At 43.3% G+C, this 23,326-nt stretch overlaps 1 protein-coding gene across 6 annotated transcripts in view; it reads left to right on the forward strand.

The window, feature by feature from the left end:
* LOC132386579 (NACHT, LRR and PYD domains-containing protein 3-like) overlaps positions 1-23,326 on the forward strand; it is a 203,367-nt gene that overhangs the window by 56,659 nt on the left and 123,382 nt on the right. For 5 of the 6 annotated variants that reach the window (XM_059958864.1, XM_059958868.1, XM_059958866.1 and 2 more), the window contains 5 exons: positions 1,729-3,466; positions 8,668-8,754; positions 8,910-9,080; positions 9,236-9,403; positions 9,568-13,420. The exons of the other annotated variant lie outside the window; for it this stretch is intronic. In XM_059958864.1, the coding sequence (XP_059814847.1) occupies positions 1,729-3,466; positions 8,668-8,754; positions 8,910-9,080; positions 9,236-9,403; positions 9,568-9,655 (2,252 nt within the window). In that variant the 3' untranslated portion in view covers positions 9,656-13,420. Of the gene's footprint in view, positions 1-1,728; positions 3,467-8,667; positions 8,755-8,909; positions 9,081-9,235; positions 9,404-9,567; positions 13,421-23,326 lie in introns of those variants that run through there. 6 annotated transcript variants of the gene reach the window in all.

Raw genomic sequence — 23,326 nt, forward strand, 5'->3', positions numbered from 1 at the left:
GATCAAACTGTATTAGGCAATCAGCAGACAATGTGGGAATGTTGATATTACTGAAAAAAGAGTTCATATAGGTATCATCTGAAGAAGAATCAGATTGATACGACTTAAAATACAAGTCTTAAAAATACGTTGTTAATTTCAGAATGGTCGGATATCTTAGTACCATTATAAAACCTGGCAGGGTCCTGACACTGTGAGACCCCACAGACCTCTGACAGGTTCCTGATGCACTGTGAGACCCCACACACCACTGACAGTGTCCTGATGTACTGTGAGACAAAACAACTCTGACAAGGTCCCGACACACTGTGAGACCATATACAACCCAGGCAGGGGGCAGCCACACTGTGAGATGCCACACCACCTCCCGACAGGGTGTTGACACATTATGAGAGGCCAGACACCCCTGACAGTTTCCTGACACACAGCGAGACCCCACACATCTCTGAAATGGTCTAAACACACTGTGAGACCCCACACACATCTGGCAGGGTCCTGACACATTGTCAGACCCCACACACACCTGCAGGGCCCTCTCACACAGTAAGCCCCCTCACTCACCTGGTAGGGTCCTCACACATCGTGAGACCCACACACAATTGGCAGGGTCCTGAAACACTGTGAAACCCCACACACCCTCAGAGAGTCCTGATACACTGCAAGATCCCATACACCCTGACAGGGTCCTGACAGCCTTTGATACACTACACACCCTTGACAGGGTCCTGACACATTGTCAGACTGCACACTCCCCTGGCAGGGTCCTGACACACTGTGAGACACCACACACATCTGACAGGGTCCTGCCACACACCGAGACCCGATAAAACCGGGCAGGGTCATGATTCACTGTGATACCCCACACACCCCTGACAAGGCCCTGACACACTGTGAGACACACACACCCCTGACAGGGTCCTGACACACTGTGATACCCCACACACCCGTGTCAGGTTTCTGACTATTTGTGAGATCCCACACTCCCATGACAGGGTCCTGACCCCCTTTTGACAGATTCCGTGACAGGTTCACGACACACTGTAAGACCCCTGACTGGATCCTGAAAAACTGTGAGCCCCCACATACCCCTGATATTGTCCCGACACACTGTGAGTCACCTCACACCTCTGACGGTGCAGTCACACTGTGAGACCCCACAGACTCTTGTTACGGCCCTGACACATTGTGTGGCCCCACACACTCCTGACAGGATTCAAAGCCACTTTGAGATGCCACACACCCCAACCAGCCACCCACAGTGCACGTGCTGATGCGCAAAGTTACTTCTTTGTATTTTGTATCAGTGATGGTGGGTGGGAAGGGGAGCTATGATTCCCCAATCTGTTCCTTTGACAGAATGCCCACTACCCTCTTCTCCATCTCCATATGCCACATCAACATTGTGGATTAAAAGATTCTTCCACAAAAAATGACAGCTGTGACAGTAGTGGGAGATTGTCCATTATGGGACAGTTGGGGGTCAGTAAACTACCAGGGAAATACTCACCTTCACAACACAGTTAATGTGGAAATGTGATGACCTGGTGTTTATCTGGAACAGGCCTCTCAGTCCAGTCAGCGGTCTGTTAATTGAATTTACTTCACTGAACGAACATCCATTGATGAATCCAATCAATGCAACAGCTCTGAGCTAACTCTTGTGTGCTTACATACTGAGTTCTGAGTTGAGACATCTAACAGTTTGTCCACTGTCTGTCCCCATGGAAGATGTTCAACAGAAACACAAGGAGACTCTGTGGGCACAAACTGAAACACTGAGAGTGAACACGATCCTGATGAGGGAGAAGGTGAAGGTTTTCCAGCTGGTTGATCGATACGCTGAGCTCACGGTCATTTCTACTGTTCGAGATCGGAGACTGGTGGAAGAGGAGCTGCTGGCAAGAGGCAAAGACCACGAAGAGTGGAGACAAAAACATCTCAGTGGACTCCTGGAAAAACTCCAGATGGATCAGCTGTTTCAGAGCAGCTTTTCGCGAAGTAAATCCAAATCTGGGAGTTCGGCAGCAGTGGCCGGAGTCCCAGGGATCGGGAAAACAACAATGGTACAAAATATTGTTTACGACTGGGCCACAGGGAAAATATACCAACAATTCCAGTTTGTCTTCAGTTTCAAATTCCGGGATTTAAACACCATTAACTGCAGAATAAATCTGAAGGAACTGATACTCGATCGGTATCCTTACTTTGGGAATATCTTGAGAGAGGTCTGGAAGAATCCAAAGGGATTGCTGTTTATATTTGATGGTTTGGATGAATTCAATGACACAATTGATTTTGCTGACAGTCCTAGAGATACAGACCTTCAGTCCACATGCACAGATCCTGAATTCAAGTGCAAGCTGTCTGACATTGTGTACAGTTTAATCCAGGGCAAGCTGCTCCCAGGGTGTTCAGTGCTGGTGACCACTCGCCCCACTGCGTTACATTTATTGGAAAAGGCGAATATCAGTGTCCGGGCTGAAATCCTGGGATTTGTTGGTGAGGAACGGAAGGAATATTTCATCAGACATTTTGAAGATCAGACGGTGGCGGAAGCTGTTTTCAATTATGTGAAGGAGAACGAGATCCTGTACACCATGAGCTACAACCCATCCTACTGCTGGATCCTCGCTCTGGCACTGGGCCCCTTCTTCACACAAAGAGTCAGGGACCCACAGCGAGTTCCCAAGACCATCACCCAACTGTACTCCTACTATATTTACAACATCCTGAAAAACCACGGCCGTGAGATTGAGAACCCCCGTGATGTGTTACTCAGGGTTGGTCAGATGGCCTTCAGAGGAGTGTCCGAGAGGAAGATTGTGTTTACAGATGGAGATTTGATCAAGTACAATCTGCAGCCTTCCCAATTCCTGTCTGGATTCCTGATGGAGCTTTTGGAGACAGAGGATTCTGCCCGGAGTGTGGTGTACACATTCCCACACCTCACCATCCAAGAGTTTGTAGCTGCAGTCGCACAATTCCTGAAACCACATCCCGGGGATATCCTTAAATTCCTCACTGAAGTCCACAGCACGACAGATGGGCGATTTGAGGTTTTTCTCCGTTTTGTTGCTGGTCTCTCCTCCCCAATGACAGCTCGGGGCCTGGAGGAGTTTCTGGGTCCATTTCCTCATCAAACAACCTGCCGGGTGATTGACTGGGTGAACGAGGAGATTAAACGCCAGAGTAGAAACACATGGAGTGAAGCTGGTAAAAGGAGCCTCCTGAACACATTGCACTACCTGTTTGAGTCTCAGAATCGTGGACTGGCTCAGGCCGCACTGGGATCTGTGGAAACACTTTCATTCAGTGAAATGACACTGACCCCGATTGACTGCGCGGTCCTGTCTCATGTCTTCGGACTGTGTGATACAATAAAACAGCTCGACCTGGAGATCTGCCACATTAAGTATGAGGGAATACAGCGGCTGGGACCCGGGTTGCATAAGTGCCAGGAGTTGAGGTAACTTGATTTATCTCTCACTCTGATCTGTGAAACTGTTCCATTGTGTTGTTTCAATGTAAAGGAATTTTGATAAATTTGTAGTAAATCAGATTGTGAAGAGTTGTGACAAATGCCCAGTGGATTGGTCTGTAATTCCCCAAGGACGGGAGGGTTCTGTGGTTCCTTGTGAAGGGATGTTGGAGACTTCATCAGATCAGTGAACAACGGCCATTGGTTGAATGGTAGTAAATCACAGGAATGGCCGTGTTTCTCGCTGCCTGTGACACGTCCATTGACAATGTTCCTTCTCACTGTTACTGACACCCAGACCGACACTGACTGCAGCAGGTGGGTCAGAGAGTCACACCCCCTTCCCGGTGAGGGACAAGAGACGGTTAGCAGACTGTCCCAGTGAGAAGGAAAGAAATACCATTGTGAGATTGTCCTCCCACTGCCCTTCCCCGTGTGTGACTTTGCTCACTTCCAGATACGCAAAGAGCGAGGGCACATCTCCTCTGGGCCTCTGTTCAGACCCAACACACACATACAAAAAATGTCTGCGTCCTCTCGTCTTGTAGGATTATAATTTACCCTTGGAATCCTCCTGTAGGACCTCTCATCCCAATCCCCCTTCCATTCTTTGGAATCTCGCCCCCATCCCCATTCCTCCCGTGGACTCTCTATTACTCTTTCCTCATCCTCCTGTGGGATGTCTTGTCCACACACCCCACCACCCTTCCTGTGAGATCTCTCTTCCTTATCCCCCTTCCTTTTGTGGGATCACTCTTCCCCATCCCTCTTCCTCCTGTGGGATCTCTCTTCCCCATCCCCCTTGCTCCTGTGAGATCGCTCTTCCCCATCCCCCTTCCTTCTATGGATTTCTCTTCCCTATCCCTTCCTGCTGTTGGAATTCTCTTCCCCATACCCTTTCCTCCTGTCGGATCTCTCTTTGGCATGCCCCATTGTCCTGTTGAATTTCTCTTCCCCGCCCCCCTTCCTCTTGTGAGATTTCTCTTCCCAATCCCACATCCTCCTGTGGGAACTCTCTTGCACATCCCTCTTCCTCCTGGCCGATCTCTTAACCCCTTCCCCCTTCATCCTGTTTAATCTCTCTCTATATCCCCCTTCTTCCTGTGGGATCTCTCTTCCCCATCCCCTTCCTCCTGTGGGATCTCTCTTCCCCATCCCCACCCGTCTTTTGCCTTTGTGAACTCTCCTCACCATAGAATCATAAAATCACAGAACACTACAGCAGAGAAAACAAGCCTTTTGGACCTTCTAGTCTGTACCAAAACCGTATTCCGCGAGTCCCATTGACCTGCACCCAGTCCATAACCCTCCAGACCTCTCCCATCCATGTATCTATCCAATTTATTCTTAAAGCTTAAGAGTGAGTCCACATTTTCCACATCAGATGGCAGCTCATTCCACACTCTCACCACCCTCTGTGAAGAATTTACCCCTAAACATTTCCCCTTTCACCCTGAAGCCGTCCTCCTGTAATTTATCTCTGCTAATCTATGTGGAAAGAGCCTATTCACATTTACCCTGTCTATACCCTCATAATTTTGTAAACCTCTATCAAATCTCCCCTCATTCTTCTATGCTCCAAGGAATAAAGTCCTAACCTGCTCAATCCTTCCTTGTAACTCAACTCCTGAAGACCCGGCAACATCCTAGTAAATCTTCTCTGCACTTGTTTAACCTTACTGATATCCTTCCTGTAGTTAGGTGATCAGAACTGCACACAATACTTCAAATTTGGCCTTACCAATGACTTATACAACCTCACCATAATATTCCAACTCCTAAACTCAATTTTGATTTATGAACGCCAGAATGCCAAAAGCCTTCTTTACAACCCTGTCCACCTGTGAAGCCACTTTCAGGGACTTATGTATCGGAACCCCCCAGATCCTTTTGTTCATCTGCACTCTTCAGTGCCCTACCATTTATCGTGAATGTTGTAGCTTGATTTGTCCTTCCAAAATGGAACACCTCACACTTGTCTGAATTAAATTCCATCTGCCATTTTCTGGCCCATTCTTCCAATTGGTCCACATCCGTCTGCAAGCTTTGAAAGCCTTCCTCGCTGTCCACAACGCTTCCAATCTTAGTGTCATCCACAAACCTGCTGATCCAATTTATCACATTATCATCTAGATCATTGATACAGACAACAAACAACAATAGTCCCAGCACAGATCCCTGAGACACACCACTAGTCACAGGCCTCCAGTCTGAGAAGCAATCATCTACTACCACTCTCTGTCTTCTCCCACACAGCCAATTTCGAATCCAGTTTACAACCTCTCCATGGATAGCAAGTGTCCGGACTTTTAGAACTAACGTCTTATGTGGGACCTTGTCAAAGCCCTTACAAAAGTCAATGTAGACAACATCCACAGCCTTTCCTTCATATGCATTCTTGGTAACCTCCTCGAAAAACTCTACAGGATTCATTAAACATGATCTACCATGAACAAAGCCATGCTGACTATCTTTAATCAGCCCTTGGCTGTCCAAATCCTTGTATGTCCGATCTCTCAGAACACCTTCTGATAATTTACCTACGACTGATGTCAGGCTCACTGGCCTGTAATTACCTGGTGAACTTTTGGAGCCTTTTTCAAACAACGGAACAACATGAGCTACCCTCCAATCCTCTGGCACCGCACCCGTGGCTAAGGACATTTTGAATATTTCTGCCAGGGGCCCTGCAATTTCTACACTAGTCTCTCTCAAGGTCCGAGAAAATATCATGTCAGGCCCGGGGATTTATCTACCTTTATTCACCGTAATGCAGCAAGCAGCTTCTCCTCTTTAATCTCTATATGTTCCATGACACTACTGGTTGTTTCCCTTAATTCCATATCCGCTATGCCAGGTTCCTGAGTAAACATTAATGCAAAGAACTGTTTAAGATCTCCCCCATCTCATGAGGCACCACACGTAGACGACCACTCTGATCTTCTAGGGGAGCAATTTTGTCCTTTACTATCCTTTCACACTTAATATACTTGTAGAAACCCTTCGGGTTTACCTTCACATGATCTGCCAACGCAACCTCATGTCTTCTTTTTTCCTTACTGATTTTTCTTCGTTAGTATTCCCTTACATTTTCTATACACTTCAAGTACCTCATTTGTTCCTTGTTTCCTATACCTGCTAATCACCTACTTAACCAGATCACCACTATCCCTTGAAAACCAAGGTTCCCTCTGCCTGTTAACTTTGCCTTTAATCCTGGCAGGAACATGCAAACTCTGCACTCTCAAAATTTCACTCTTGAAGGCGTTCCACTTACTGAACACATCCTTGCCAGAAAACAACTTATCCCAATCCACTCTTCCCAGATCCTCTCTCATTTCCATAAAATTGGCCCTTCTCGAATTCAGATACTTAACTGGTGGACCAGTCCTGTCCTTATCCATAATTATCTTGAAACTAATGACATTCTGGTCACTGGACCCAAAATATTTGCTTACACATATTTCTGTCAACTGACCTGTCTGGTTCCCTAATAGGAGATCAGGTACTGCACCCTCTATCTTTGGTACCTCAATATTTTGATTTTAAAAACTTTTCAGAATAATTGACAAACTCCATGCCATCTAACCCTTTCGCAGAGTGGGAGTCCCAGTCAATATGTGGAAAGTTAAAATCCCCCACGATTACAACTTTCTGTTTCTTACATTGGTCTGCTACCTCTCTACAGATTTGCTTCTCCGATTCTCTCTGCCTATTGGGTTGTCTATAATACAACCCTATTAGTGTGGTCACACCTTTCCCGTTCCTCAACTCCACCCATATGGCCTCTGTAGACGAGCCCTCCGGGCTGTCCCGTCTACGCACAGCTGTGATATTCCCCTGACTAGTAATGCCACTCCTCCCCCTTTCATCCCTCCCCCTCTATCACGTCTGAAACAACGTAACCTCAGAATATGAAGCTGCCAGTCCTTCCCCTCCTGCAACCAAGTCTCACTAATAGCAATAATGCAGTAATCCCATGTGCCAATCCACGACGTAAGCTCATCTGCCTTACTTACAGTACTCCTTGCATTGAAATAAATGCACCTGAGAACAATTCTGTCACGTACAAACCTTTGATATCTGTCTATACAAGCAGTCCTCGCATGACCCTTATCCTCCTCCACCTCACTATCTGCTCTAACACTCTGGTTCCCCTCCCCCTGCAACCTTGTTTAAAACCCCGGGAGCAGAACTTGCTAACCTACCGGCAAGGATGTTAGTCCCCTCTAGTTCAGGTGCAAACTGTCCAATTCAAACTGGTCCCAGCTCCCCTGGAAGAAAGCCCAATTGTCCAGAAACATGAACCCCTCCTCGTGCACCATCCCCTCAGCCATGTATTTAGCTGCATTATCTTCCTATTTCTAACCTCACTAGCACGTGGCACAGGTAGCAATCCAACTGTGAGATCTCGCTTTCCCATCCCCCTTTCGTCCACTGGCCTCTCTGTTCCCACACCCCTTCCTTCCAACTGTTGGATCTCTCCTGAGCATCCACCTTCATCCTGTGGGATCTCTCTTCCACATACATCTTCCATCTGTGGAATCTCTCTTCCCCATCAACCTCCTGCTTGGGATCTCTTTTCCCCATCCCCTTTCCTCCTGTGGGATCTCTCTTTCGCATCCCCATTCCTCCTGAGGTATCTCTCCTACGCATCCCCCATCCTCTCGTATGATCTCTCTTCCCCATCCCTCCTCTTCCTGTGGGATCTCTCTTCTGCACCCCCTTTGCTCCTGTGGCATCTCTTTTCCCATCCCCTTTCATCCTATGGGATCACTCTTCCCAATACATTCCTGCTGTTGGAACTCTCTTCCACATCCCCCTTCATGCTTTTGGTTCACTCGTCCATCTGACGTCCTGTGGTATCTCTCTTCCCCATCCCTTTAGCTCGGTTGGCTCTATTTCATTGTGTCCCATTGACATTTCTGCATTTCTGTCAGGAACACTTTTCTCTCCATCGGGGAATGGGACAGAATATCTGGAATTTACAGTGTCACACCGACAGACAATATTACTGACATCCGGTGAATCACCTGTAGCTGGACAGTGAGGGATATTGACAGTGATGGGAACTTCAATCAGTGATTTACTGAAGGGTTTAATGTTTCCTGAAATATCAGAGTGAGAGAAATTCCCTCAGACCCACGGTTTGAATCACTTTGTTCATCAATCTGTCTGTTTGTGTTTAGACTAGGTGGTAATAAACTGGGAGATTCAGGAGTGAAACTGGTGTCTGCGGCTCTGAGGAACCCGGAGTGTAAAATACAGAAACTGTGGTAAGTACCAGACTGTGGGAGATTGTGTTTACAGTCACTGGGTGTCTGACACTGAACATTAATGTGATCAGTAATTGTGTTACTGATAAACACTGGGGATTTGTACCGTCTCCTGTCTCTCTGTGTCCTTCATCCTCACTCTCTCCCATCTCCAGGCTGAGGGATGTTGGTCTCATGGACTCTGGTGCCGAGGATTTCGCCTCCGCTCTCAGTACAAACACATCACTGATGGAGCTGAACCTGGGTGGTAATCAACTGGGAGATTCAGGAGTGAAACTGGTGTCTGTGGCTCTGATGAACCCGGAGTGTAAAATACAGAAACTGTGGTAAGTACCAGGCTGTGGGAGATTGTGTTTACAGTCACTGGGTGTCTGACACTGAACATTAATGTGATCAGTAAATGTGTTACTGATAAACACTGGGGATTTGTACCGTCTCCTGTCTCTCTGTATCCTTCACCCACACTCTCTCTCATCTCCAGGCTGGAGTTTGTCGATCTCACAGATTCTGGTGCTGAAGATCTCGCCTCCGCTCTCAGTACAAACCCATCACTGAAGGAGCTGGACTTGGGATTCAACTTGCTGACAGACCGATCTGTCCCCGCTCTCCGCCGCCTCATACTGACCCTCCCGAATCTGGAGCAGATTGTGTGAGTGTTTGAGTCAATGTTCAATGTGATAAAATATTAGCAGATCCTCGGGTTTTCAGGTGATATTTGTCTGTGAGTGTTGTTGAAACATTAACCCCGGTCCCCTGTTACTGTCACTGTTGTGTAATCTGTTTATTTCATCTTTATTCTCCCATCTGTTTCAGGCTGTGGTGGAATCGGTTCAGTGAGACCGGGAGGAAGGAAGCGGGATCTCTGCGGAGAGTCAGACCCAGACTGAGAGTGTATCTGTGAACAGCTGGAAGTGTGAACATCACCACCCGGGGCTTAGGTACACTTTGGCCGATTCCCTGCCCTCTAACTCCCCCCTCCAATTTAACACCCGCCCTCCCCTTTAACTCCTGCCATTACCTTTAATGACTGCGCGCCGGGGTAATTCCCAACGGTTTTAACGGAACCAGCTCCAGTCTTGCGCTCGGTTACATCGGATGCGGTCCCGCAGTGACGTATTTCCGCCTGTTGTCCTGCAGCACAGCTTCCGCTGGATATGCAGGTTTGTGACTCCCTCTCGTGAGACCCCGGGGAATTACACAGACAGGAAGGGCCCAGGGGCAGGGGCTCAGTCTGGGACACCAGTGTCCCGGGGTGGGATTATCCCAGGAGAGAAACCTTTTGCTCCCTTTGCTGAAGACAGTGCATTCTGCAGCCTGGCCGATATAATGATGTTAAATTGACAAATCCCTCAGGAGTGACCCTGGATCTGTAGCGATCTCGGTCACTGTCCTGAAGTGTGATTTTATAAACATCGGTTCCCCGATGCAGAGTGACGGTGAGAAATGGGACTGATTATTCAAACTGTCACTCGTTGCCACTGGTCGGTTAATTGTGTGACTGTGAGTGAGTCAGGAGCAGCTTATTTATACCCGCACGTCAGCAGCTCACACATCGTTTAATTTACATTTGTCATGATCAAACCAATAAACCGCTGTAACTTCCTGTCCTGGTGCCGGACTCGAGTTTTATTTCTGCTGCCCCCCGCACCCTGTGCACCGCAACAGTGGGTCGGAGCTCATGCTGACACAGTAGCGTCTCAGCACCAGGCTGAGGGAGGTCAGACTAGCAGAGTCTGGTTGCCCTGGAACTCATCTCTACCCAGCCCCCTTCCTGGTTAACTCACCCCCGCCTGCCCCCCGCAGACAGATAAAATCAACTTGAGTCCACTGAGGTCCTGAGTATGAGAGGGATGTGGGATGGAATATTGGCGTCAGACACAGAGGTTTTCTCCCTCCTCACCATCCAATGACACACTCCTGGGGTCAGGCACAGAGTGTAGTTCCCTCTGCATCATCCTATTACACACTCACGAGGTCAGACACAAAGTGAAGATCCCTCCGCACTGTCCCATCACAAACTCCTGGAGTCAGACACGAAAAAAAGTGTGAGATATATCAACTGAGTTCTCGAGTTGAATCAGATTACAAAGGAGACTCTCACTGTGTTCACCTTGGAACTACAGCACAGGGAACCACACACACTCACACACACGATGAATATATGTAGAAGTGGGCACAGAGACGAGGAGTAATGCAGTGTTCACAGACTAGGAGAGGGTGGGAGGGTGCACAAACGGGCAGGGGAGTACAAATGGGAATCATAACCATAGCGGTTAACAATCACATTTGACCTCTCGGGTCATGAAGTCACCCAGGATGAAATTGAAGTTGAGGATAATTTTGCAAAACGTGACTCCACCCCTTCCCGTCCTCTCCCACGGTCCGCACTCCTCACAGGACCCTGTCCCTTCCTGTCCACTCACATGGACTGCGATCCCAATCAAATGCCAATCTTTCCCATTCGCTCCACCCATCCGCATTCCTAACGGGACGTACCCCTACCCAGTCGCTTGCATCGTCCAAACGCCCAACGGATCCCACCCCTTCCATTCACTCCCACCGTTTGCCTCCCAGTGGGCTCCGCCCTTTCCCATTAACTCCCACCGTTTGCCTGCCAACCGGATGACCCCTTCTCATTTACCCCCACCGTCTGCACTGTTTCCCATTCACTCCTACCGTCCGAAGGTTCCAACTGGATGCCACCCCTTCCCGTTCACTCCAAATGGGACCCAGCTCTTCCCTTTCACTCCCACCTTCCAGTTCATTTCCAACGGGTCTGTGAACCTGGTAATTGGCCGCGACGCCCAAATTCCGTGTTTGACAGAACTCAGGGCTGCGTTTAGGGAATTTCACGAAAACGCCGATGGTTCATTAGTTACAAGGAAAGTCGAGGGTCATGAGGATATTGACGACTTTGTACAAATGACGATGTTCTAAATTCTGGCAGAGACGGTGGATATGATCAGACTGAAGGAACTTCGGCATGCCTTCCTGAAAATGGCGGGGGTGGGGGTGGGGTGCGTGTGAGAGAGTTTTATGGTTTCCGTTTCCCCACACCGGGAGATTCATTGCGCCCGGTTCCCCGTGTTCACAGAGCACACAGGAAATTACACAGGGTACGGTTCCCGGTCTCCAAACCCCAAACTGGGAATTTTGCCAGAGACGGTTCCCGATCTCAGTCTCTACACCAAGAGTATTACCGCGCACGGTGTTGGGTCTCTGTATCGTCACCGGGAATATTACCACACGTTTCCTGGTGTCTGTATCCTCCTCTCTCCACGACACTCGGAGTGATGTCGCACAGGATCCGAGATAAGGATGTCGGATCGGTCTCTGTTGTTGGTGATATATTTATTATTTGTGATACACAGTCCGCGCAATCGAGTGGAGGGTGGTCGAGAGTGTCTGTCCTGCGAGGGTTTCCTGATTGAAAATGGTGAATAGGGAGGGAACGACAGAAGGATTTAGAATGGTCACTGGGGAGGGAGTGAAAGGTTGACTGAAAGTGGTCTGGGGGGGGAAGTGATGGGCTGAGTGACAATGGGCCCATGGAGCGATGGGCGGAATTAAGATGGCCATGGTCACCTTGTTTCTCAGGGCCGGCAGAGAAGGAGTGACACACTGACAAGACGGTGGGAGTGCCAGGCAGATGTAAAATGACCGACAGGGTGGGGATGACACGCTGAGTGAAAATTATCAACAGGGAGGGAGTTACTTTTGATAATTAAAAATAGGATTCTGGATTAAAGCCAGACTATAAATCATAACTAGGGAGAGAGTGACGCGCGGACATAACGCTGTCACCAGGGAGGGGGTGACTCGCACATTGAAAATAATCAGCAGGGAGGGAGGGATACTCTGAGAGAAAATGGACACCAGGAGTTGACAAATTAGAGGGAGTGGCGGCCCGACCTGAAGTAGTCCCTGAGTCCTTGGTTACAATGGCCGACGGGGAGAGAGTGATGGACAGACTTCAAATGACCAACAGGAGGGAGAGACGCACCGGGTAAAATGGCCGAAATGGAGAGAGTGGCGCATTGGGAAGAGAGAAGGGGTAATGGGTCGATGTAAAATGATCTAATGGGACAGAATGACGAACTGACATAAAATAGCCGCCGCTTCACTTAAACTGTCTGACGGGGCAGTTTAGGGTTTGTGATACCTTGTTTAACATGAGCGCCAGGAAGGCAGGGGCTGACACTCCGATTGAAAACGGCTGTCACCATCGTTTATTCTGTTGAGACAAAGGCAGAGACCCCGTTCCGGAAGGTTGAAACGGAACCAAGGAGGAAGCGACGCCTTGGTTAAAGTGAGCGGCAGAGAAGGAGTGAAGGACACGTTGACCTCAAATGGCCGACGCTTCACTTGAAATGGCCGCTGGGGAGGGAGTGGCGGCTTTGGTAGAAGTGAGCACGAGGGTCGCGCTGATTTAAAATGGGCGAATGCTTGGTTGATGTGGCCGCCAGGGATGGAGTGAGACACTGACTTACAATGGCCACTGTCACACTCAGAATCTATGGCGAAGGAACATGGATGCAATCCCGGGATCGCGTGTATTATTGATTGTAATAACAGTATTTTAATTTGTGTTTTCTATCGTCTTGGGTATTGTATATATGTTTTAATTCTAATGATTTTGTCATTGAATAAACATGTATATATCTCAGATATTCACACATACACATATACATGAGGGTTTTGGGGAGGAGGGGTGAGGGGTTTGGGAGGAAGAGGAGTGACGGGACGAGGAGTGGACTGATGAGACGGTGAGCGTGGCGAAGGCACTGACTCAATAGGGGACGGAGAGGGGAGGGGCGAAAGTTTCTGTCACAAACTGGAGGCCGACATGGAGAAGGTAAAGCCGGTGTAAGGAGGAGTGAAACGACAGGAAGAGAATGGGAATGATGGGACAGGGAGGGAGGGAAAGTGATGGGACGTGGAGGGAGGGGAACATGGGATGGGAAGGGAGGGGATGTAATGGGAAGGGAGGGAGTGTCTGATGTGGTGACCAGTGCTGTCATGTTTGCTGTTGTGTGCTGGGGCAGCAGGCTGAGGGTAGCAGGCACTAACAGAATCAACAAACTCATTCGTAAGACCAGTGATGTTGTGGGGGGTTGAAGTGGACTCTCTGAGGTTGGTGTCTGAAAAGAGGATGCTGTCTGAGTTGCATGCCATCTTGGACAATGTTTCCCATCCACTCCATCATGTACTGGTTGGGCACAGGAGTACATTCAGCCAGAGACTCATTCCACCGAGATGCAACACTGAGCGTCACAGGAAGTCATTCCTGCCTGTGGCCATCAAACTTTACAACTCCTCCCTCGGAATGTCAGATACCCTGAGCCAATAGGCTGGTCCTGGACTTATTTCCACTTGGAATAATTTACTTATTATTATTTAATTATGGTTTTATTTTGCTATATTTCTACACTACTCTTGGTTGGTGTGACTGTAACGAAACGCAATTTCCCTCGGGATCAATAAAGTTTGTCTGTCTGTCTTTAGCAGCCGGAGCTGAGAGCAAAAGGAAAAGAAAACGTGCAGCAGCAGTAATATCATTGATAAACATTTACCCGTTTAAAAGCAGGATATAAAATTGTAACATCATGCATCCCACAGCTCCTCGATACTCACTGAGATAATCACAATATACTTACAGAAGAGCAGAAAGTATGCCGTGAGGGTGTGAAAATATGTAAAGATAACTGATAATAGATTCTGAAATTCTAAATCAAGCCCAAATGAATGTGAAAGCTTTAATGTTGTTATGTTGACTACCAAAAACTATTTAATTCTGCCCCACACTGGAGACACATGTCATTTGGACTGGATAACCGCAGAACATTAAACACAATGAAGCGAGTAGAGCACAATAGAACACAATAGAGCGAGTAGAGCAGCAATGTCCGATACACCTGATGGATGGAAATGAAACAGATAAATACCTGGGATATCAAAATGCAAACGAATTGGATCATAGTGTGACAAATGGAAATAAATCATTTCAGGGCTTAAGAAAATGCGCCAGAAAGAGCTCAATAGTGAAAATATAACAAAGGCAACACACAGGTTTGCTGCAAATACATTATGTTTGTTTTTCGAAACAGATCTGGAAAACTGATAAAGAAAAATAACAATTGAGATAAAATTTTTAGAAAACACTACATACACTTGAGCGCAGTTACCTCGTATAGAGACGGAAGAGGAATAACAGACGTAATAAGTTCACGCACTAGTCAGCTGAAACTTCGAGAGATGACGTTTCATCAAGGAAGAGAGGATTTAGCGATCAACGCGAGCATGTGGAATTCTGATATGGACACCGCACCATTAAACTTAAATAAAAGTACAATATAGAAAAAAATGACAAAATTATCACTTTGGAAGAAAGAGTTAACCAATGGAAGAACATGACCCTCTGTGGAAGACATCCCCACGATCTGAACAGAGTCGATGTCGATAAGGAAACGTCGAAGGTTTGGCTCAGAGTTGGAGTCCTTTTCCCAGGAACGGGGCAACACAAGGTGGTGAACTCTGAACCAATATAAAATACAAAAGAACAACAAATTCAAGCCGACAATGTCACGAGAAAGCAGAAACTATCGACCGCAGCACAGGATCCTGCAGCAGATTAGCTCAGTTTGATTACTGATACAGGTGAAATCAGGTGGCAAGCGTCATTCACCAAGTTCTCGCTTTAAAATGCCAACTCATAAAAGGTGTTTACATTTGTATCAGTGGAATCCTGATCCAGTCTGAGAGTCGGAGTCGTACAATTACATTAAAACCGGTCCATTATTACAGACAGGGCCGATACATGAAGCCCGTCCGGATACAGAAGCGACAACAACTTTTAACTATTCCACACACACACACACACACAACTTCCATAAATCAACATTAGAAAACACCTTTAATGTGCTGACTTAAAATAGAAAATTGAAATGCTATTGAAAATGATCGGGGTATGAAATCATAAGACAAAACTGCGGGGTGAATTCTATCATGTTATCATCACTTGTCCCGAAGGGTTCCTTTACCTTAAGTTCCACAAACAACTTCCGTTCATTGCACAACACCGAATCGAGAACAGCTGATCCCGCAGTGGGCTCAACCAGAGCTGTTCCAAAAGCCATCTCGGAGGTTTTCCTTGGGATCTCGCAGCAACCTGGTCTTCCCAGTCTACGTGTATATTTAAATTCCCCGTATTATTGAAACATTGTCTGCTTAGCATGTAATTTCTATCTCCCATTGGAATTTGCAAACTAGATCTTTATTATTGTTTGGAGGTCTGTATATTACTCCCATCAGGGTCTTTTTTACCGTTGCAGTCTGTTACTCCACCTACAACGATTCAATAACTTTCGACACTATGTCACCTATTTCTGATAATATGATTGCATTTTTTTTTACCAACAGATATACAACAACTGATCCGCCTATCTGTTTATCCTTAAAATACAACGTGAATCCTTGGACGTTAAGTTCCCAGCTAAAATCTACTTTCCGCCACAATTCAGTGATACCCACAACTTCTTACACGCCAGTTTGTAACTTGTTACAATTTCATCAACCTTATTCCATATACTGCGCGCTTTGAAGTATAACACCTTTCGTCCTGCGTTCACCGTGTTCAATTTTGTCACATTTAACATTGCAGTATCCTGTTGACTGCATTTTTGTTCTATTATGAGCTTCTCTTCACTCAGAGTCTGACTACACACTGGCACTGTTTCTGAACCAACTCCCTCATCCTCAGCACGATCACTCCAGTTCCAGTCCACCGCCGGATTAGTTTAGACCCTCCCGAACAGACATTGTCTAGTATACATTGTTCCAATAGTATTATTCTCGACTGGTCTCATCCTATCCATCTCTTCTCAAAATCAAATAAAGGTTCAAAGGTTGGACTTCTAATTTTCTCCAAGCTAAGACACAGCATCACTTGAGAAAAACCATTGTGACAAAGTAGGAGCTGAAATATCCTTCCATTTCAACAAGATGGCCCTCCTAGCTATCAATGTAACAATCGCAATAACATGTTGTTCAGACACAGAAATACCATGGATATTTTGAGGAATTATTCCAAAAAGCACAGTCAATTTATTAGGCTGTAAATTGATTATGTGTTTTAGAAATTGTCGATAAAACTGACTTGCAACACTGTTTTAATATAGACCCTGACCAGAACATATCTGTCAGTGTAGCTATCTCAGATTTACACCTATCACAATACTTATCAACATTGGGAAATAATTTAGAAAGTCTCTCCTTCGTCAAATGGTAACGATGTACAATTTTAAATTGAATCAGTGAATGACTAGCACAGATCGAAGAGATAACCAGCTTCAGAATCCGTGTCCAATCCTCCCATATAACAGTCAAATTGAGTTATTTCTCGCTATCCAGTTTAATCTTAAGGACGCTTATCCCATTGTAATAATAAATAATAAATTCTTCTAATAGAACCTTTCATCAAGGGGTTCATTTCATAATAGTATCTAACAAGTCAGCCTCCAATATCTAAGTAAAATTACTTAAATATGTTTGTAAAAATGTTTACAATGAAGATATTCTATGAAGTGTGAATATGAGAGAGAATAATTATCGACTAATTGTTCAAAAGACATCAATCTGCCTTATTTAAACAAATCCAAAAAAAGAATTAATACTTTTATTTTTCCAAAGTAAAAAAATTGGACCACTCCAAGAATGTTTTAAAAAGTAATTACGATAAATTACACTAAGAAGTTTAAAATTTTTAATCTTAAAAATTGTGGAACTGGATCCAAATCTGTAGAGAGTGCTTAACCACAGGATATACGTTTAAATTGGCAACTTTAGCTAATTGTTTAGGTAGAGCAACTCCTAATAACGAAGTTAAATAAAACTATTTCACAGCACTCAGTTCCAGGTCTACCCAAATTGGTCGATCATTCCTATAACCCCCATATAACCAAAAGGACATATACCGCAAATTAACAGCCCAATAATACATCCTTAGATTAGGCAAAGCGAGACCTCCGTCCTTTTTCAACTTTTGCAAATGGCATTGACCAATTCTTCGTCTTTTATTATCCCAAATAAAAGATAGAATAATAAAATCAATCCAATCAAAAAACTTATTAGTCAAAAAACAGGAATATTCTGAAATAAATATAATTTCGGTAAAATCATCATTTTAACTACATGAATACGACCAATAGGTGAAAATGTAACTGGGCTCCATCTACTAAATGCGTACTTTATAAAGTCCACTACAGGAGGAAAATTGGCTTTATAAATATCCTTATATTTTTTTGTAATTATAACACCTAAGTATCTGAAACAATCCGTAACTTTAAAAGGAATATTATCATATATACAGATTCATTTTAAAGAAATAATTCACTTTTACTAAAATTTATTTTATATCCTGAAAAGTCTCCAAATTTGACAAATAATTTTAGCAAAGCAGGAATAGATTTTTCAGGTTTCGATATATATATATATCAATAAATCATCAGCGTAAAGACAGATTTTGTGCATGGTCTCATTCACAAAAATCCCATGAGTATTTTCGGCTTCACGAAGACCAATAGCAAAGGGTTCTAATACTAAGTTAAATATCAATGGACTTAATGGACAACCTTGTCTTGTACCCCGTGATAGCTGAAAAAAAAGGAGACTTACAGTTATTAGTGACAACAATAGCAATAGGAGCTTTATATATTATTTTAATCCAATTGTTAAAAGTAATACCTAAACCAAATTTTTCTAAAACATTCAAATATTTCCATTCGACTCGATCAAATGCATTTTCAGCATTCAAAGATATAACGCAATTTGGGGTTTTAGAAGAAGGCGAATATATAATGTTAAATAATCTCCGAACATTTGAGAAAGAATAACGACACTTTATAAAGCCTGCTTGATCTTTAAAAATGATTTTACCCCTACACTCTCCAACCGATTGGCCATTATCTTTGAGAGAATCTTAGCATCAACAATCAATAATGAAATAGGTCTGTATGAGGCACAATCAGTAGGATCGTTTTCCTTTTTGATAATTAAAGAAATAGAAGTTTCATAAAAATTAGAGGGTAAATCACTTCACAAAAGATTCTTTAAACATTTCCAACATATATGGAGGAAGCTATTTTCCAATTTTTTAATAAAATCCTACAGGATAAGCACCAAGTCCCGGAGCGTTACCAGATTGCATCGAAAAAATAGCTTTATGAATTTCGGATTCAGTAATTTGGGCATCAAGAGTTTTTTGATCCTTAGCGGAAATTTAGGGAAAAGCAATCTTTCGTAAAAAAAAGCATTAATTTCAGAAGTGTCTACAGGACGTTGAGATTTATAAAGTTCAATATAAAAAATTTGAAAAATATTAATTTCTTCATAATCCCGAGCCAGGTTACCATCCTTTCTACGAATTTTCAAAATTGCCTAAATGCGCCTTGATTTTAAATGAGATGCAAGTAGTTTATTATTTTTATCTCCAAACATACAAAATTGGCTCTTTAAACTTCAATTGTATGAATTAATAACAGGTTATGTTGTGATTGAAGTTCCACCTTTTTTTAAAAATAAGTCAATATTAGGGGAAGTCGCATAGATATTATTTAAATCTTTAATTTGTTTTGAAATTATATTTACTTCTGCTTTAGTTTGTTTTCTAAGTTTAGTTGATAAGAAATAATCTGACCACGTAAAAATGCTTTGAATGTATCCCATTAAATTAATTTAGACATACCTCCTATATCATTAAAACGTAAAAATATTCATATCCAAATTCATATTCATAATATTATCTAACAAGTCAGGCTCTAATATGTAAGGAAAATTACTTAAATATTTTTGTAAAAATGTCTAACTTGAAGATATTCTAAAAAGTGTGAATATGATAGAGAGTACTTATCGACTAATTGTTCAAAAGGCATCAATCTGCTTTCTTTAAGTAAATCCAAAAAAGAATTAATAACATTATTTTCCCAAAATAAAAAAAGGATCACTCCGAGAAGTTTTAAAAAAGTAATTACCATAAATTATACTACAAATTATAATTTTTAGTTTGGCTTTCGATAAAACTGATAAAGTCAGAGTTTTGCAATAAAGTCTGAGACACGTGCCATGGTGGACGGCCAAAAATGAGATCGTCAAATTTAAAGGACAAACTCAAAGGCGCATGATCAGATATAACAATAGCGTCATATTCAGAGTTTTTAATATTAGGCAAAGGACAGGGATCAACTATAATATAACCAATCCTCGAATATTTTTATCAACATGTGAAAAAAAAAGAATATTCTCTGTTATCAGGGTGTAAATGCCTCCATAATTTGATCAACCCAAAATCGGTCAAAAAGGAGTTAATAACTGATGCGGAACGATTTGGAAGTCGTTGATTACTTGAGCTCTTAACAACCACAGGATTTAAAGAACTGTTAAATTCCCCACCCATTATCAACATATACTCATTTAAATCCTGCAGTAAAGCAATTAAAAAAAAAGTATTGTCTAAATTAGGACCATACAGATGAACCAAAACAACCTTTCTACTACAAATCACTCCTTTAACAATTAAAAATCTTCCATTAGAATCTGACTCAATATCCTCGAGTAAATATATTAGATTTAATAAAGATAGAGAAGCCCTTAGTTTTGCTATGAGAATTAGCATGGAGCTGTATCCATTCCACCAGCGAAAAAAACTATTTTGATCTCCCGCGTTGATATGCGTCTCCTGAGCAAAAATGATATCACGTTGGAATCGATTAATAATTTAAAATATCTTTTTTCGTTTAATAGGATGATTCAAACCACGTACATTCCAACTTTAATTTTTAATCGTAATCTTTAATTACGTTAATCCGTTTAACTACTAATTTTATTCCAATTTACTTTATACATGCGCAGAAGACATACCAATACAGGATATAGAAAATACGCATGCTCCGGAACCACCCAATGGGAAAAAACTCCTAACTCTAAATCCACCCACCCTCCCAAAATCCCGAAAAAAAGGCAAACGAACTGAGATAGATGCGAAGCCATGGGTCGCTCTGTTGGTCTCGTCTCTCCCTCCCCCCAGCTAGTACACACACACACAAAAAAAATAAAACGACCTGGCAAGAAAGAGAGTAACGTCTGGACAAAGGACAGTGTTTACATTCCATCATGTATTAAGCGGAAAAAGAACCACAATAATATAATTTCTTAGAGAGAAGAACAGCGAAACATAAGCTAAACAGAGAAGTTCAGCTTTAAATCCCTAAGAAAAATTTAAATTCGGTTATAGGGCACCATATTAAAACAGATAAAAAATTAAAAAAGATTAATAGTATATTTAAACGAACTAAATTTACGAAAATATTAAGCAGTAATATCAGAGTAATTAAATCCTCCCTAATATATATGATTTAGTTACTATGATATTATTAATAATTATGATATTAAGATATTACTGTGTTTTTATATATATATAAGAAACCCTATTGGTAAGAAAAAAAAACTACCAACTAGTAATTTAAGAAACAACAAAAAAAACCAACAAACCAAATATTAGATAAAAGGAACTTATCCTCTTTTCTCAGTCAAATATATAATTAAACTTTTACACAGTCAAACTTGAACCGTAAATCTTCTTTCCAAAAAAAATCCAATAGAATGTAATGATGAGCAAGTTTTCTTTTCTTCTTTTATTAATCTGTCAATGAAATATCCAAATAGCCTTCATATATCTTCTTTTCATAGTGTGAGTAATATACAGATAATCAAACAGCTTTTCAGATAGTTCATTCAGTAGTAACGTCAGTGGTGGTGACAGGTATAACCTGGACAAAATCCAGCTCGACTTTTGGGTCAAAGAAAGTACAAGGGGAAGAATTAGCAGGAAAAACTTTCATTCTTGTCGGGTAACTCAAAGAGGGAAATCATTTCTTATCATATGCTTGTTTCATTACCAAAGCAAATCTTGCTCTTTGTTCCATTACTTCTTTTGGATAATCTTCGTAAAAACGGAGCTCAGACTCACTGAATCTGAAAACTCTGTTTTCTTGCCTGTCGCATTATTTGATTTTAATTTTAAACTGATGAAAACAAACCAAAATAAACCTTGGTCTGGTTGAGTCTTTAAATTTCGAAGAGGACAGCCTGCGTGCTCTTTCTATATCAGGCGGCTGTGATGAAATAGTCGGAAATAGATCATGAAAGAGCTTACCAAAGTAAACCATTAAGTCTCCATTTTCAGCTCCTTCTTGCAATCCATTGATTCGTATGTTGTTTCGGCGAGACCCAGTTTCCAGATCAATAATCCTATTAACGATATTTTTCCAAACGGGTTGTAGTTTCAGACAGATTTTGCGTAGTTGACTTCAATTCCTCTTCATGTTTAGTAACTTGAGTTTCCACATCTTTAAGTTTTTCCCAGAAATAACTTCATTTTATTATTATCCTTTTCCAGTTGATCTTTAATTGCCTTATTCTGATCTCGAATTGAATTCCGTGTCCGAACGATATCTTCAGCCCATGCTGGCATTTCATCAGATCTTTCCTTCGGCATCTTTCCTTTTCCATTACTTTTGTCAGCAGGTTCATGCGGACTCTTTCCACTTCTCGTAGAAACAGAATATTACTCCCCTTCAAGAATCAGCAATTAAAAAAAAAAATAATTCAAAATGTAAGCTGGGGGGGGGGGGGGGTGGGGAGGGAAAGAAAACTAAGAGCAGCGCAGAATTGCTGTTACTCCATCAACAGACAGAGGCGGTCTCCCTGAACACGATATTCCAAGTGTGGGCTAAATAATGTTTTATAGAACTGGAACATTTTCTCACAACTTTTGTGATCGGTTCCCCGCTAATGAAGGCCAGCCCGTCTTCTTAACACTCCTCCCAATTCGTTCATAGTTCAGAGTACCTTTATTATCAAAGTGTGAACACAGCATACACATTTGAGATTTGTCGTTTTACACGCAGCTAAATGCAAAGAAACACCGTCGAACCAGTTTAAAGAAAAATCACACACACAGTACAAGACCATTAAACTTGCGTAAGAACAAGCCGCACAAACAACAAACAGCTGACAGATAACACACAGAATATCAGACATCAAATCGTAGAGACCCCGAAAGTGAATCTGCATCCACGACCCACCGAGGTGTGTGAAGCCGCCAACGCCACCGACTCGGTCAGTTCAACTGTATTTGCACTACTCTGGCAGAGAGAATTCCGAGCCGAAGCGCCTCGATTAAATAACGAAATAGCAAAGCACGATCAATGCTGAGGACATTAAACATTACAGTGTCGCATAAAGTGAGTCCACAGCCACGAACCGCCAAAGCGAGCAAACCTTGCAGTATGGGACCCAGAACTCCTTCACATTCCTCCGGTAGCAGCACCGAGAGTGAGTGTGGTCAAGCGCCTGCAGACGGCACTGAGCATGCGTTCGTTTGACGCTCTCATGCTCGCCGAATTTAATCTTATTTGGCACTTTATTTGGAGCAAGATAATGGGATCGGCCAAGGGTTAGTGACCCGCTATTAGGAATTGACCTACTGTATCCTGGCAACGTCGATGTATCTGTACTC

This window comes from Hypanus sabinus, unplaced genomic scaffold (genome assembly GCF_030144855.1).
Source record: "Hypanus sabinus isolate sHypSab1 unplaced genomic scaffold, sHypSab1.hap1 scaffold_122, whole genome shotgun sequence".
Classification (NCBI taxonomy): Eukaryota; Metazoa; Chordata; class Chondrichthyes; order Myliobatiformes; family Dasyatidae; genus Hypanus; species Hypanus sabinus.